Source organism: Spea bombifrons, chromosome 8 (genome assembly GCF_027358695.1).
Source record: "Spea bombifrons isolate aSpeBom1 chromosome 8, aSpeBom1.2.pri, whole genome shotgun sequence".
In the NCBI taxonomy this organism is placed as follows: domain Eukaryota; kingdom Metazoa; phylum Chordata; class Amphibia; order Anura; family Pelobatidae; genus Spea; species Spea bombifrons.
This window is the reverse complement of record NC_071094.1, coordinates 2,117,501-2,136,178: the sequence shown is the minus strand read 5'-3', so window position 1 is coordinate 2,136,178 and position 18,678 is coordinate 2,117,501. Positions and strand designations below refer to the sequence as shown.

Here is an 18,678-nt window from a genome sequence, read left to right as displayed (position 1 = left end):
GCCCCTGACAGCTCTTCTGTCCCCCTCTCCTGCCCCTGACAGCTCCTCTGCCCCCCCTCTCCTGCCCCTGACAGCTCCCCTGCCCCCCTCTCCTGCCCCTGACAGCTCCTCTGCCCCCCCTCTCCTGCCCCTGACAGTTCTTCTGTCCCCCTCTTCTGCCCCCTCTACTGCCCCCGTTCCCCTTACACACCCCAGTCTCAGCACACTTCTGCTCCATGTCCCCTTAATGCCCCTAATTATTTTCTTTATGCCCCCCTTCTCTGTCCCCATGCCTCCTCCCTCCTCCACCCCCTGTAGCCCCGCCCCTCGGCCGTGCCTGGCCCTTTAAGACTTGGCCTACGTGGCAGGCCCGGCAGTTCTGTGGGAGGAGCCCAGACACAGCCCGACTCGGCAGGGACAGGGAACGGGGCCGCAGCGCCATGGGCACCAACGACATGATGGGCACCGCCGAGGACTTCGCGGACCAGGTGAGATCCGCCCCGGGGGCAGGGGAGACAGGGAGAGAATCCCACAGGGGCAGGAGAGACACATAGAGAAAGAGAATACCTCAGGGGCCCGGGGGACCCCCGCACCGGTCTCGGTGGGCACTGAGTGACTGCCTGGCACATTATACACATACCTCGGGGCCTCAGGCCTAGTCACGCGCCCTATATTTAGGCTAAGTGCTTCCTGCCCCCCCCCCAATATCTGTGCCCCGGGCTTCCTGTACCCCCCAATATCTGTGCCCCGGGCTTCCTGTACCCCCCAATATCTGTGCCCAGGGCTTCCTGTAACCCCCCCTAATATCTTTGCCCAGGGCTTCCTGTACCCCCCCCCAATATCTGTGCCCAGGGCTTCCTGTAACCCCCCCTAATATCTGTCCCCAGCGCTTCCTGTACCCCCAGGCTCAGCTCCCCTAAGATCTGTGCCCAGTGATTTTAGTTCCCCCATGCCCTTCTCTCCAGTGTCGTGGCACGGAGTACCCTCTGGGCAGAATATAAAATGTATTACACCCTCTACCTACCCACCTGAGCCAAGCTGCTCTGACACATTTCCCTGGCATACCTCGCTCAGGACTGTCCTGGGGTGCAGGACAGCTGGCGTGTATTACACAAAAATATGTAATTTGTGCTCGATCTACCCCTTCTATTCCATGCCGCCCTGGCATATTAACCCTTTCCCTTCATGCTTTCCTGCACCTGTAAGGGGGTTCCCCGCCTGTGCTTTACTGCCCCAAAATCTGACCCCTTACCCCACCCACTGCTAAAAAAAAAAACCTGCCTCTACGCAGAATCTCAAAACCCGGTGCGTGCGTAGAGACCCCGGTGCGTGCGTAGAGACCCCGGTGCGTGCGTAGAGACCCCGGTGCGTGCGTAGAGACCCCGGTGCGTGCGTAGAGACCCCGGTGCGTGCGTAGAGACCCCGGTGCGTGCGTAGAGACCCCGGTTACCGTGTCGGTGGTCTCCGGGTCCCGGTTCGCGCCCCAGAGGGTGTGTCTAACTTTCTAATTTACTGCCCCTCGCCTTCATGCTAATGCAGAGGTTAAAAAGTTGAGCTGAATGTTAGTTTTTAGGGTGTTGTTGCCGAGGGTAACGTGTCTGCACCTGCCGTCTGCGCCGCTTCCATTTTTCCTTTTTTTATATATATATCTAATACATGACCCGGACAGGAACCGGTTAAATACATCTCACTGTTTATCCATTTATCTCCTGACGCTGAGCAGATGTTCAACTAAAGGTTTCCTAGAAACGCAGGGACTTAACGAGTTCTCTTATTTCTTACCCCTCAATTGTGCTCTGAAAGCTGTGACCTCTGTGTAATAAAATTAATATACCCCCCCCCCCCGGCGCTGTAACCCCCCCCCTTCCCTTGTCTGGGATTTATCTAATTTTTTCCCAATAAACTCTTTATCTGTAGATCTGGAGCCGCCGTTGCTGTCAGTCATGTGATCTTTTGGTTGCGTTTTCCGGCTCAATCACCACACTGAGCTGATGCTTTATGGCGATGCTAATGAAGTCCCTCCTCCATAGACTTTCGTTAGTCAGAGAGTCCGTCTGGGTGATTAAGATTGAGCCATTCTATTGTTCCCCACAGGCAGTATGATAAGGAGTCGGGGGGTTAGTAGATCGGGGATCAGATAACAGAGCGAGAACTCCTACAAACGGCTGATATGCAGCTGCCTGAAAACTTTATATTATGGGGCAAAAAACTACAACTGGGGTAAAAAAGAGAAAACTGCTGAATATTTCTGTAAAACGTTAATCCGATCCTAGTAATAAGTGTGATTTTTGACGTGCGGTCCTTTTTTCTTGAGATGTGTAAACGTTTACTTTTTGCGTCATTTTCTATGATGTGTATCAAATAATGGTTACTGTTATTTTTATACGATCTATCTTTTAAATCCCAAATCCTGTCACTCACAGCCAGCCCCGGGGTACATTTTCTAAAGCCCCATTGAAACTCGAGCTCTCCCCCCCAATCTGCCCCCCGTGTAACCCCTTCTCCTTTCTCTCCTAGGTCTCTTCGGTTAGTTTCTGTTCCCGGTCCGCGCGTTCGTAAAGCGAGTGCTGAGTATCTGGCCGCACGCCGCGTGTGTGTTCTGTGCCGCTGACGGCGTGCATCGCCCACGCTCTCGTAACGTTTCAGCACACGGCGGCCTTTGCCTTGACCTGCGCGGGACCTTGACGGGGTCTCGCTTGGCTGGAACAGTTATAAATAAACAGTGTCTGTTACACGAGAGCATGCGCGATCGCAAACGCAGGGACTTCTAACTGCTTTGCTTCTTCCTCTGTGTGTGTGTGGTGGGGGGGGTTGCCCGCGATGCATGGTGTGTGACAGCGAGTGCCGGGCAGTTGTCGCTCGCTCGTTCCTGGTCCCCAGGGGGGTAGAGGTCGCCCTGGAGTCTGGATCCCCGGATCTTTGCCCCTCGTGCACGGGATAAATGAAGAGCCTGGCCCTTTAACCCATTGTGAGCCTGTACATGTATGGCTTTGTCATGAAGGGGTTAAGAACGGACCTGCTCTCCTCCCTGGTTTCCTAATGCCTCATAGCCGCGGATAAACGGAGTCAGTGGCCAGAAGTGATGTAGCCGGTCCGTCCCGGTGATCCCCAAGCTTTGCGCTGTATGGGATTTCAGGCCCCCGGGGGCCGTCACCAGCCTTTTAGCCGCGTGATCTACGATCCGGTCGCTTGTACCGAGGAATCCCCCAATGTTTGCGTTGGGGTTTCCCGTCTGTAAACGAAGAGCGGTTTCTTTTCCACTTTCTGTATCCTTTCCTCCTTAATATCCCCCAATTGCCTCTAAAACCCCAAGGCAGGGCTCCTCATAGAAGGATCTAACGCCTGCCAGGATCTGTACGGGTGTAGTGAGGCCGTGTCTCTCGCGTGCGGAGAAGATTCTCTTTCTAGTGATCCCAATCAATCAATCAATTACCCCAAAGGCTTCTATAGAAGCTTCAGTAACAGAGATGGAGTTTGTTGGTAACCCGAGTGATGACTTCTTAACAACTCCACGTGAAGAACCTCCGGGGCTGGACTAGGAGCCCCCCCTCGTGCATGAGCATGTCCCTAGAGCCACGTATATTCTGCGCATGTACAGCGTGTCGGTGTGCCTTCTCTCTCGCCCGCCTGACGCCCGTCTCTCTCCGCAGTTCCTCCGCGTCACCAAGCAGTATCTCCCGCACGTCGCCCGGCTCTGCCTCATCAGCACCTTCCTGGAGGACGGCATCCGGATGTGGTTCCAGTGGAGCGAGCAGAGAGATTACATCGAGGCGACGTGGAGCTGCGGCTACGTCCTGGCGTCGATCTTCGTCCTCATCAACCTGTTCGGACAGTTAGGTGAGGCGCCGCCCGGCGGTCTGTTAAACCGGTGTGTGTGTGTGTATATATATATATGTGTGTGTGTGTGTGTGTGTGTATGTATATGTTTCATTAAAAACCAAAACATAAACTGCTAATACTATTTCCCTTTTATTCCCCCCCGGGGTCTCGCAGGTGGCTGCATTCTGGTCCTGAGCAGAAACTTCGTACAATATGCCTGTTTTGGACTGTTTGGGATTATCGCGATGCAGGTGAGTACACAAGATCCTCAGCCATCTACCTGGGGGGGGGGGTTCTCGCAGACTCTTGGTGTCTCCCACCTGCTCCTCCCCCCAAACATCCTGGAATTATGGGGGAAATATCCGGCGTCATCGTCTTAACGCAACATCCTGATTATTTCCTATATGTTGTGCTTTTCTAAATCCCTGGTAACCCCAACTGTTCAATAGACTTACATGCAGTCAGTGTGTGTGCGTGATAAAGGGCCATTGGAACACAGGAGTGATGGGAGTGATAAAGGGCCATTGGAACACAGGAGTGATGGGAGTGATAAAGGGCCATTGGAACACAGGAGTGATGGGAGTGATAAAGGGCCATTGGAACACAGGAGTGATGGGAGTGATAAAGGGCCATTGGAACACAGGAGTGATGGGAGTGATAAAGGGCCATTGGAACACAGGAGTGATGGGAGTGATAAAGGGCCATTGGAACACAGGAGTGATGGGAGTGATAAAGGGCCATTGGAACACAGGAGTGATGGGAGTGATAAAGGGCCATTGGAACACAGGAGTGATGGGAGTGATAAAGGGCCGTTGGAACACAGGAGTGATGGGAGTGATAAAGGGCCATTGGAACACAGGAGTGATGGGAGTGATAAAGGGCCATTGGGACATGGGAGTGATAAAGGGCCATTGGGACATGGGAGTGATAAAGGGCCATTGGAACACAGGAGTGATGGGAGTGATAAATGGCCATTGGAGCACAGGAGTGATGGGAGTGATAAAGGGCCATTGGAACACAGGAGTGATGGGAGTGATAAAGGGCCATTGGAACACAGGAGTGATGGGAGTGATAAAGGGCCATTGGAACACAGGAGTGATGGGAGTGATAAAGGGCCATTGGAACACAGGAGTGATGGGAGTGATAAAGGGCCATTGGAACACAGGAGTGATGGGAGTGATAAAGGGCCATTGGAACACAGGAGTGATGGGAGTGATAAAGGGCCATTGGAACACAGGAGTGATGGGAGTGATAAAGGGCCATTGGAACACAGGAGTGATGGGAGTGATAAAGGGCCATTGGAACACAGGAGTGATGGGAGTGATAAAGGGCCGTTGGAACACAGGAGTGATGGGAGTGATAAAGGGCCATTGGAACACAGGAGTGATGGGAGTGATAAAGGGCCATTGGGACATGGGAGTGATAAAGGGCCATTGGGACATGGGAGTGATAAAGGGCCATTGGAACACAGGAGTGATGGGAGTGATAAATGGCCATTGGAGCACAGGAGTGATGGGAGTGATAAAGGGCCATTGGAACACAGGAGTGATGGGAGTGATAAAGGGCCATTGGGACATGGGAGTGATAAAGGGCCATTGGGACATGGGAGTGATAAAGGGCCATTGGAACACAGGAGTGATGGGAGTGATAAATGGCCATTGGAGCACAGGAGTGATGGGAGTGATAAAGGGCCTCTGTTCCAGCTACAATAGTCATTTACAACATTAACCCCATCTGCGCTGGATTTCTGATCCATTTCATGTTATTATAATGGGTAAAATGTGCTTTTCTTTCAAAAACAAGGGTGTTTCTAAGCGACCCCAGACTTTTGAACAGCAGTGTATTTAATGTTTTATTTTTTCTCTCTCTCTCCTCTGTATCTATTATACTAAACTGCTTGTAAATAATACGCGTCTTTTTCCCCGTTTGTTTTTGTCAGACTATCGGGTACAGCATCCTCTGGGACCTGAAATTTCTAATGAGGTCGGTATATTTCAATGAAAATCTGTGCTTTTTAGTAAAAACCCTTTTACCGTGCGTTAGGTGTGTGGCCGGGGGGGGGGCATTAGACCGAATTGCATGACGCAGCAGATAATTAAAACTTCCGCCTCCTTTAACATGAAAGGATTCCCTGCCGTGATCAGACCCCGGGGGGCATTCAGTGAGGTTGGACTCTTTCAAGGGAAATCCTCTCTTTTCTTTTCTTTATTTGTCTTGGTTTTCCCCCAATTTCCAGGTGCCAATTAGTTTAGGAAACCGTCTTAAAGACCCTAATCCTACTTAATTCAGGACGCTTTTCCCCAGCTATTCTTTGGCATCGGATTTCTGACATTTGTGTTTGTTTTTTTTTGTTTGTTTTTTAAATAGAAAAAACAATGGTATTTGGGTAAAACGTAAAATAATATTAAGACACGACGTCAGCTTAGAATATTTTAGATTGCAACATTCTATGGTTTTCTTTGTCTTTTTATTACATTGCTTAACGGTGACGCCTGTTCTCTTGGTCTAGGAACCTGGCCCTCGGGGGTGGGCTGCTTCTGCTTTTGGCCGAGTCCCGGTCGGAGGGTAAAAGCATGTTTGCTGGGGTGCCCACCATGGGTGAGAGCTCCCCGAAGCAGTACATGCAGCTCGGAGGGCGAGTGCTGCTCGTCCTCATGTTCATGACCCTGCTTCACTTCGACGCCAGCTTCTTCTCCGTAAGTCGCCGCGTTCCTGACCGTCCAACCCAACAACGGCAGCAGGGAAATCAGCGGCCAATAATACTTATCTATGCTGGTTCCAGGCCTGCGTACAACGGCTGATATAACCCAAGCGGGTGGCGATTGCTTCTTAATGACTACTTATGGAGATGCCATAAAGATATTTAGAATTTGGGTTTTATGTGTAATATATATATAATATGTTTGTTTTCTATTCTTACTTTTGTTCCATGAATACGGATTCGGGTTTAGAACAAGCAGTTTAGGTGCATTTTAAAGGGTGCCATTCCTGGGAGGGGGGGTCAGCAGGGAATGCCATGCCCGTCTTCTGTATTACAAGCGATTTTAATTTGCCCCTAATTGCGTTTTTCCCACCGTTTTTAGATTCTGCAGAACATCGTCGGCACGGCTCTGATTATCCTGGTGGCCATTGGCTTCAAGACGAAGTTAGCGGCGCTCACCCTGGTCATCTGGCTGTTCGCCATCAACGTCTACTTCAACGCCTTCTGGACCATCCCGGCCTACAAGCCCATGCACGACTTCCTCAAGTACGATTTCTTCCAGGCCATGTCTGTCATCGGAGGGCTGCTCTTGGTGGTCGCCCTGGGCCCTGGTGGGGTGTCCATGGACGAGAAGAAGAAGGAGTGGTAATGACCCCAGGAGAGCGACGCTGAAACATCTCCCCCTTCTTCTTCCTACCTCCGCCATCTTCTATCCCCGACGCGTTCCATCATGCAGTATCGATCCAGACCCTTTTTGTAGACCGATTGCTTACCTTGGTCACCTGTCTTGTGGCTGCACTGAGGAGCATGTGTTACCGAGATACTCTGTACCCCAATAAAATGCAGTATGGGGGGCTTTTTAGAGGGGGGGGCTTTTTTCCCCCTCCTCACTCACCTAAAAGAAATACTTGTGGCCTTTTTGAACGAGGATTCTATCCCACCCCCTATCAGCAAAGCCCCTGAGTTTTGTCCTCCCTGGACAAACCACCAGCAAACCCACGCAGCAGTGGAAAGGTTGCGATTATTTTGTCCTCCCTGTGTTTTGCCCCCCGCCCCCCCCCCCCATATTTTGTTTTCCTTTTTTAAACGCTGTGGTTTGTTCAGGATTCGGCAGGATTCGGCGCTGTGTCATTTTAATAAGACTGCACAAGGCTAGACAATGTTGTGTGTGTGCGCTGCATAAACCTGTCCCCGTGCTGCTCCCTGAAAAGTATCGGGGTGCAGACCATCAGATAACAATAAAATGTAAGAGAAAAAACAGGGAAAATATTCCCCGTACTGTGAATTCATCTTGGAAATCTGGTAATGAATCGAATGCACGGCGACCACGCGGTCCTCCGCCGACATAAATCCGTGCGTTTTTACAGCCGTCGGCACGGCGCGGGGTTTATACGCGGGGTTATCGGAGGGGCGCCCCGGCCGTCGGTGATTCCGGATGATGGGAGCGGGTTCATCTCGCGTCCTTTCCAACAGTTTGTACAAATGGGCTTTTTTTTTTGTCGTTCTCGTACACAGAGATGTTTTTGGGGTTATTTATGTGGCTTTAGCCAGCTCTGGTAAAAGATTAAAAACGTTCTTCTCCGATCCTGCAAGCGGCTGATAGCCGACGTCTGATATTCATCCTGAGCTCGGGGAAATAGAACGCTGTCCGTTAAATCAGATTCGATAGAACAGACGCATGGGGGGGGCTCCCTGTTAAAGCGGCCCCTTTAATCGGATTACGTTAATCGGGGGCTCCATGATCAAATCCGTTGGCTTTCAAGATGTCTCTGAACGGTTGAGATTCTCTTAACTCACGTTGGAATGGAAGCGATCCGGTATACAGTGAGTCGTTGGGTTACCTCCTTATGAAAATGGTGAGTGAGATTATAGAGAATAAAGTTAATAAAACTAAAAGCCCTCCCTAATTAATGATGTTACCCCCCCACCCCACACCAGCCTCCTGTGTGCAGTCATGTTAAGGAAAGCCACGGACTTTGTGGGCTTCATTAAAGACACAGAAACCTAATAAACTCTGGAAGACGGTAAATAGGGCCACGGTCCGGCGGGACCCTCTCACTGCAAGCCTGAAACCCCCGTCGCGTTTTGTGCTGCTTCCGAAATGAAATTATTTTAGGTTCTGAAACGCCTTTTCCCCATGATTTTTTTTTTTATTTCGCCGGACCTTTTATTTCGCTCGTCTGTTGTGCGTGAATTTAGGAGACCCCTGAATTATAAGGGAGATGACTTGAAACGCGCCATAAATGTATATTTTATTTCACAAAATAATCGCCGTAAAGATGTTTTCTTACCCAATGGAGCGAGCGAGCGTGTATTACCGGCTGGCAGCCACAGGGGGGCAGTGTTGTAGAGGCGATCGCTCTGTTACATTGTATCAGGACACGGGATACATGTGCTTGTTTGTTTACGGGTAAAACATTACCTTGGTTTCCATGGAGATTGCTCCATATACATACAGGGTCCCTGAGTTTCTATTACGAATAATAATAACTTCTGTTTCAAGTTCTCTTCCCGCGTCTTAAAATAATGATTTCTGAGCAACCGTAAGATTTAAGAGGAAAATAACATATCTTGGTTAAGGGGGTCAGACATTTTTCACAACTTAACTCTTCTGAGGCAGATTTCTGTCATAAACACTTTAGAGTCCATAGAGGAACGGACTTCATTAGCATCGCCATAAAGCATCAGCTCAGTGTGGTGATTGGGCAGGGAAAGTCACCCAAAATATCACATGACTGACAGCGACGACCGCTCCAGATCTGCAGATAAAGGGGGTTTATTGGGACAAAATCAGATAAAACCAGGATTTTGTTACCGACCAACATTACTGTATACAGCGCTGGGGGTTATATTACTGTATACAGCGCTGGGGGTTATATTACTGTATAAAGCGCTGGGGGTTATATTACTGTATACAGTGCTGGGGGGGTTATATTACTGTATACAGCGCTGGGGGGTTATATTACTGTATACAGCGCTGGGGGGTTATATTACTGTATACAGCGCTGGGGGTTATATTACTGTATAAAGCGCTGGGGGTTATATTACTGTATACAGCGCTGGGGGTTATATTACTGTATACAGCGCTGGGGGTTATATTACTGTATACAGCGCTGGGGGTTATATTACTGTATACAGTGCTGGGGGTTATATTACTGTATACAGCGCTGGGGGTTATATTACTGTATACAGCGCTGGGGGGTTATATTACTGTATACATCGCTGGGGGTTATATTACTGTATACAGTGCTGGGGGTTATATTACTGTATACAGCGCTGGGGGGTTATATTACTGTATACAGCGCTGGGGGTTATATTACTGTATACAGTGCTGGGGGATATATTACTGTATACAGCGCTGGGGGTTATATTACTGTATACAGTGCTGGGGGTTATTACTGTATACAGCGCTGGGGTTATATTACTGTATACAGCGCTGGGGGTTATATTACTGTATACAGCGCTGGGGGGTTATATTACTGTATACAGCGCTGGGGTTATATTACTGTATACAGCGCTGGGGGGATATTATGTATACAGCGCTGGGGGTTATATTACTGTATACAGCGATGGGGGTTATATTACTGTATACAGCGCTGGGGGTTATATTACTGTATACAGCGCTGGGGGTTATATTACTGTATACAGCGCTGGGGGGTTATATTACTGTATACAGCGCTGGGGGTTATATTACTGTATACAGCGCTGGGGGGGTTATTACTGTATACAGCGCTGGGGGTTATATTACTGTATACAGCGCTGGGGGGTTATATTACTGTATACAGCGCTGGGGGTTATATTACTGTATACAGCGCTGGGGGGGTTATATTACTGTATACAGCGCTGGGGGTTATATTACTGTATACAGCGCTGGGGGTTATATTACTGTATACAGTGCTGGGGTTATATTACTGTATACAGTGCTGGGGGGTTATATTACTGTATACAGCGCTGGGGGTTATATTACTGTATACAGCGCTGGGGGGGTAATTACTGTATACAGTGCTGGGGGTTATATTACTGTATACAGCGCTGGGGGTTATATTACTGTATACAGCGCTGGGGGTTATATTACTGTATACAGCGCTGGGGGGTTATATTACTGTATACAGCGCTGGGGGTTATATTACTGTATACAGCACTGGGGGGTTATATTACTGTATACAGCGCTGGGGGGTTATTACGGTATACAGCGCTGGGGGTTATATTACTGTATACAGCGCTGGGGGTTATATTACTGTATACAGCCCTGGGGGTTATATTACTGTATACAGCACTGGGGGGGTTATTACTGTATACAGCGCTGGGGGTTATATTACTGTATACAGCGCTAGGGGGTTATATTACTGTATACAGCGCTGGGGGGGTTATATTACTGTATACAGCGCTGGGGGGTTATATTACTGTATACAGCGCTGGGGGTTATATTACTGTATACAGCACTGGGGGGTTATATTACTGTATACAGCGCTGGGGGGTTATTACGGTATACAGCGCTGGGGGTTATATTACTGTATACAGCGCTGGGGGTTATATTACTGTATACAGCGCTGGGGGTTATATTACTGTATACAGCGCTAGGGGGTTATATTACTGTATACAGCGCTGGGGGGTTATTACGGTATACAGAGTTGGGGGTTATATTACTGTATACAGAGTTGGGGGTTATATTATTGTATACAGCGCTGGGGGGTTATTACTGTATACAGAGTTGGGGGTTATTACGGTGTTGGGACATATAGAGCGTAAAGAAAACAGATTTATTTTCATGTTTTGAAAGTCGGCCCCCGGGTGAAAGAATCCAATAAACGTCACGTATGTAAAGGGGGTTTAGTATGTGAGGCCGGTGAGAATGGGGGGTCTCCGGACCAGGTGTCCACGTCTGCACTCGGCTCGGGAACTCCAAACACCCGCTGCGGTCGAAACGTTAATAACAAGAAAGCCTCGGCTCAACCAAATAACCCCAGCGGTTGGGAGGCAGCCTCGGGTACCAACTACCAACGCAGCTGAGTGAATGGAATGTCGCCCGCAGTGTGTGGCGTCGTACGTCCCGCTTTGTGTAAGAACGGGCAGGTTGGGCAGCGATGTGAGAGCGTCGCCGCCGTCTTTAGACAGTTCTGAGGCTGACCTTGCGTGGGGAGGAATAATTCAGGAGCCGTTTAGTCTAAATAGGATTCTCCCAGACCTTGAAAAGAACACGGCGAGAAAATTAACCCTTAAAACACAGATGGTCAGAGCATTCGCTGGGTATGGGGGGTATCACAGGGTTGTACTCTAGTACCCCACGTGGCCCCAGCAGAAAGGACTCCATATAAAATGATTCACCTTCGGGAGAAGCTGCAGCTCCACAGTCTGATCCAGTCTTGGATGATTGAACTCCCCGGGGCCATAACCCTAAATTCCATGAGCGTAGACGTAAGCATGCGCAAACAGAAGGCAGGAGGCGTATTCCGGGGTGGGGGGGGCAAGCCTGGGGGCAGATCCGTCTGGGGGCAGATCCTACCGGGGGGGGGCAATAGGATGACCATTTACTTAACAGAGCTGTTGGGGACATCCTCAAGGAGCAGCGCATGGTATATGATGTCATAAGTCAACGGAGAGGACAGCCACACCGCAGTAAGGGTTAATAAGGGGCAGGAGGGGTTAATAAGGGGCAGGAGGGGTGCTGCACTGGATCAGTCCTTTAACCTAAATATACCGTTGGCAGGAGGGAGAGAACCGGCTTTAATAATAAGGAGGGAGAAGGAGGGCTCGGTGTGCCCAAAATCCCCCCCCCCCGCCAACTGTCTTCCAGCAGCGTTACATTGGATGCCATTAAACACGGAAAATAATTAAGTTACATTCTGTACGACTTACATTTTTTTTTTAAGAAAAATACAATTTTCTCCCCCAAATTCTTGCTCGTCTCCCTGCCAACAACCGAAACATTTTTATCCGCAGCGGAATAACAAAACAGGGGCAGTGACCCGCGTGCCGGCGCAGCTGCTGCGGAACCTCGTGGGTCAGGCAGCTTCCATTCGCTGCTCTTCCCCCCCCCATCTCTGCCCAAGAGGTTCTGCAGCAGCTGAGACCCCCAAACCCCCCCCCCCCTATCTAACACAATGTAATTGCCACTTGCCAGTGATTTCCTTTCCTCCCCCAGTAGAGGAAGTGTAAAGGTTACTGGTGGTGTCATCTGTCCCAGTATGAGAGTAGCCCCCCTCACCCCCCTGGATTGGCCCTCCTCCCTCCCCCTCCGGGTGGAGCTTCCCTGCCCCCAGCCCTGCATATTCACAGTGCTGCAGGACTGGGGACAGTTCCCTGGGATCCCTCTGCTTCAGCTCACTGGAGATCTAACGGATCCCTGCTGCCTGCTGAAGGATCCACTGGCCTTGGAAGGATAGAGGGGGGATCTACTAGATTACCAGAGCCCCCCAATGTGATCCTGTGTGCCCCTCCTGAACCTACCCCTCCTGTGCAGCAATCCAGGTCAGTTCTCTCTTTATTCGCAGGGGATGGGGGCAATACTGGGGATGGGGGGGGTAACTGAACAGATCCTCTGCCCCCGGCTGGGGAGACCCTGTGGGCTCATTAACCCCTTGGGGGTATTTGGGGTCCATTAGGATTCTTTGTGCCCCTCTCTACTCTCTAAACTTCATGAACTTCTGCTGAGAATCCGAAATGATGATTTTTTTTTATTGAATATACAGAATATTGGTAAATAATCTGCTGGGGGTTGTTTGCTGCATGCATGTTACGGGCGATGCATACATGTGTGTTACAGATCCACGCGTGTGACGGGATGCGTGTGCAATATTTACACGACTTTTATTATATTATATTATAACAGTGAAACAATGTTTACAAAGAAAGGGGTAATTAATAATTATTACACGGAACGCTTCCTTCCCGTACAGAAGTTGGGTTTATTCAGAAATATTTTTATTATTATTATGTCTAAAATCCTAAAAATAGAAAAACAAACAGAGGATTAGATGTGTATATATGTGTGTGTGCATGTATGTGTGTGTGTGTGTATGTATGTGTGTGTGTGTGTGTATGTTTATATATATATATGTGTGTGTGTATGTATGTATGTATGTATGTATGTATATGTGTATATATATATGTGTGTGTGTGTATGTATGTATGTATGTATATGTGTATATATATGTGTGTGTGTGTGTATATGTGTACGTATGCGTGTGTGTATGTGTGTATGTATGTATGTGTGTGTGTATGTATGTGTGTGTGTGTGTGTATGTTTATATATATATGTGTGTGTGTGTGTATGTATGTATGTATGTATATGTGTATATATATGTGTGTGTGTGTATATGTGTACGTATGCGTGTGTGTATGTGTGTATGTATGTATGTGCGTTGTGGTAAAGTACCTCTTAGCACACGTCTAGAGCCGCGGGGACAGCAGGAGGACCCAATCTGTTTTCAGGCTTTTGTGGCACCAACTCAGTCAAACATACAAAGAAAATCCGACTACGATGTACAAGGCTCAGTGTACAGCGGCCCCCCCGACTGACACAGAACCGGCCGGCTACGCCAGAATATACACAATATACAGAACACAGAATATACACAGAATACAGAATGTACAGAATACACGGAATATACAGAATGTACAGAATACAGAATAATACAGAATACACAGAATATACACAGTATACAGAATACACGGAATATACGGAATATACACAGAATATTCAGAATACAGAATATACAGAATAATACAGAATATACAGAATACACGGAATATACAGAATGTACAGAATATACACAGAATATTCAGAATACAGAATATACAGAATACACAGAATATACAGAATATACAGAATACACAGAATATACACAGTATACAGAATACACGGAATATACAGAATGTACAGAATATACACAGAATATTCAGAATACAGAATATACAGAATAATACAGAATATACAGAATACACAGAATACACAGAATATACAGAATACACAGAATATACAGAATATACAGAATACACAGAATATACAGAATATACAGAATACACAGAATATACAGAATATACAGAATATACAGAATACACAGAATACACAGAATACACAGAATACACAGAATATACAGAATACACAGAATATACAGAATATACAGAATAATACAGAATACACGGAATATACAGAATACACAGAATACACAGAATATACAGAATACACAGAATATACAGAATACACGGAATACACAGAATATACAGAATACACAGAATACAGAATATACAGAATACACGGAATACACAGAATATACAGAATACACAGAATATACAGAATACACAGAATATACAGAATATACAGAATACACAGAATATACAGAATATACAGAATACACAGAATATACAGAATACACGGAATATACAGAATATACAGAATACACGGAATATACAGAATATACAGAATATACAGAATATACAGAATACACGGAATATACAGAATACACAGAATACACAGAATACACAGAATACACAGAATACACAGAATATACAGAATACACAGAATATACAGAATATACAGAATAATACAGAATACACAGAATACACAGAATACACGGAATATACAGAATACACAGAATACACAGAATATACAGAATACACAGAATATACAGAATACACGGAATACACAGAATATACAGAATACACAGAATACAGAATATACAGAATACACGGAATACACAGAATATACAGAATACACAGAATATACAGAATACACAGAATATACAGAATATACAGAATACACAGAATATACAGAATATACAGAATACACGGAATACACAGAATATACAGAATACACAGAATATACAGAATACAGAATATACAGAATACACGGAATACACAGAATACACAGAATACACAGAATATACAGAATACACAGAATATACAGAATACACAGAATACACGGAATACACAGAATACACAGAATATACAGAATATACAGAATACACAGAATACACGGAATACACGGAATACACAGAATACACAGAATATACAGAATACACGGAATACACAGAATATACAGAATATACAGAATATACAGAATACACGGAATATACAGAATACACGGAATACACAGAATATACAGAATACACAGAATATACAGAATATACAGAATATACAGAATACACGGAATATACAGAATACACGGAATACACAGAATATACAGAATACACAGAATACACGGAATATACAGAATACACAGAATACAGAATACAGAATATACAGAATACACAGAATACACGGAATATACAGAATACAGAAGATACAGAATACACAGAATATACAGAATACACGGAATACAGAATACACGGAATACACAGAATACAGAATATACAGACTATAGAATATACAGAATACACGGAATATACAGAATAATACAGAATATACAGAATATACAGAATACAGAATACACGGAATATACAGAATACACAATATACAGAATATACAGAATACACGGAATATACAGAATATACAGAATACACGGAATATACAGAATATACAGAATACACAGAATATACAGAATACACAGAATACACAGAATACACAGAATATACAGAATATACAGAATACACAGAATATACAGAATACACGGAATATACAGAATACACAGAATACACGGAATACACAGAATACACAGAATATACAGAATACACGGAATATACAGAATACACGGAATATACAGAATATACAGAATACACGGAATATACAGAATATACAGAATACACAGAATATACAGAATACACGGAATATACAGAATACACAGAATATACAGAATATACAGAATATACAGAATATACAGAATATACAGAATACACAGAATACACAGAATATACAGAATACACAGAATACACAGAATATACAGAATATACAGAATATACAGAATACACAGAATACACAGAATACACGGAATATACAGAATATACAGAATACACGGAATATACAGAATACACGGAATATACAGAATATACAGAATACACAGAATATACAGAATATACAGAATACACGGAATATACAGAATACACAGAATACACGGAATATACAGAATATACAGAATACACGGAATATACAGAATACACAGAATACACAGAATACACAGAATATACAGAATATACAGAATACACAGAATACACAGAATACACGGAATATACAGAATATACAGAATACACGGAATATACAGAATACACGGAATATACAGAATATACAGAATACACAGAATATACAGAATATACAGAATACACGGAATATACAGAATATACAGAATACACGGAATATACAGAATACACAGAATACACAGAATACACAGAATATACAGAATATACAGAATACACAGAATACACAGAATACACGGAATATACAGAATATACAGAATACACGGAATATACAGAATACACGGAATATACAGAATATACAGAATACACAGAATATACAGAATATACAGAATACACGGAATATACAGAATACACAGAATACACAGAATATACAGAATATACAGAATACACGGAATATACAGAATACACGGAATATACAGAATATACAGAATACACGGAATATACAGAATACACGGAATATACAGAATATACGGAATACACAGAATATACAGAATACACAGAATATACAGAATACACGGAATATACAGCATACACAGAATATACAGAATATACAGAATACACAGAATATACAGAATATACAGAATATACAGAATACACAGAATATACAGAATACACGGAATATACAGAATACACGGAATACACAGAATATACAGAATATACAGAATATACAGAATACACAGAATATACAGAATACACAGAATATACAGAATACACGGAATATACAGAATATACAGAATACACAGAATACACAGAATATACAGAATACACAGAATATACAGAATACACGGAATACACGGAATACACAGAATACACAGAATATACAGAATACACAGAATATACAGAATATACAGAATACACAGAATATACAGAATATACAGAATACACGGAATATACAGAATATACAGAATACACGGAATATACAGAATATACAGAATACACAGAATATACAGAATACACGGAATATACAGAATACACAGAATATACAGAATATACAGAATACACAGAATACACAGAATACACAGAATATACAGAATATACAGAATACACAGAATATACAGAATATACAGAATATACAGAATACACAGAATATACAGAATACACGGAATATACAGAATACACGGAATACACAGAATATACAGAATATACAGAATATACAGAATACACAGAATATACAGAATACACAGAATATACAGAATACACGGAATATACAGAATATACAGAATACACAGAATACACAGAATATACAGAATACACAGAATATACAGAATACACGGAATACACGGAATACACAGAATACACAGAATATACAGAATACACAGAATATACAGAATATACAGAATACACAGAATATACAGAATATACAGAATACACGGAATATACAGAATACACGGAATATACAGAATATACAGAATACACGGAATATACAGAATATACAGAATACACAGAATATACAGAATACACGGAATATACAGAATACACAGAATATACAGAATATACAGAATACACAGAATACACAGAATACACAGAATATACAGAATACACGGAATATACAGAATACACGGAATATACAGAATATACAGAATACACAGAATATACAGAATATACAGAATACACGGAATATACAGAATACACAGAATATACAGAATATACAGAATACACGGAATATACAGAATACACGGAATATACAGAATATACAGAATACACGGAATATACAGAATACACGGAATATACAGAATATACGGAATACACAGAATATACAGAATATACAGAATATACAGAATACACGGAATATACAGCATACACAGAATATACAGAATATACAGAATACACAGAATATACAGAATATACAGAATATACAGAATACACAGAATATACAGAATACACGGAATATACAGAATACACGGAATACACAGAATATACAGAATATACAGAATATACAGAATATACAGAATACACAGAATATACAGAATACACAGAATATACAGAATACACGGAATATACAGAATATACAGAATACACAGAATATACAGAATACAGAATATACAGAATATA

The 18,678-nt window shown here is 44.3% G+C and overlaps 2 protein-coding genes across 2 annotated transcripts in view; both read left to right on the top strand.

Annotated features, from left to right (window-relative positions):
• Positions 1–314: 314 nt before the first annotated feature.
• SURF4 (surfeit 4) lies at positions 315–7,553 on the top strand. Its single transcript, XM_053472664.1, has 6 exons — positions 315–467; positions 3,630–3,816; positions 3,973–4,049; positions 5,738–5,781; positions 6,308–6,494; positions 6,882–7,553. The coding sequence occupies exons 1-6, from the start codon at positions 420–422 to the stop codon at positions 7,146–7,148; spliced, it is 810 nt and encodes a 269-aa protein (XP_053328639.1). The 5' UTR covers positions 315–419; the 3' UTR covers positions 7,149–7,553.
• Positions 7,554–12,809: 5,256 nt separating this feature from the next.
• LOC128503230 (beta-1,4-galactosyltransferase galt-1-like) overlaps positions 12,810–18,678 on the top strand; it is a 16,654-nt gene continuing 10,785 nt past the window's right edge. The window contains exon 1 of the mRNA XM_053473272.1: positions 12,810–12,967. The gene's annotated coding sequence lies outside the window, so the exon portion shown is untranslated. The remainder of the gene's footprint in view (positions 12,968–18,678) is intronic.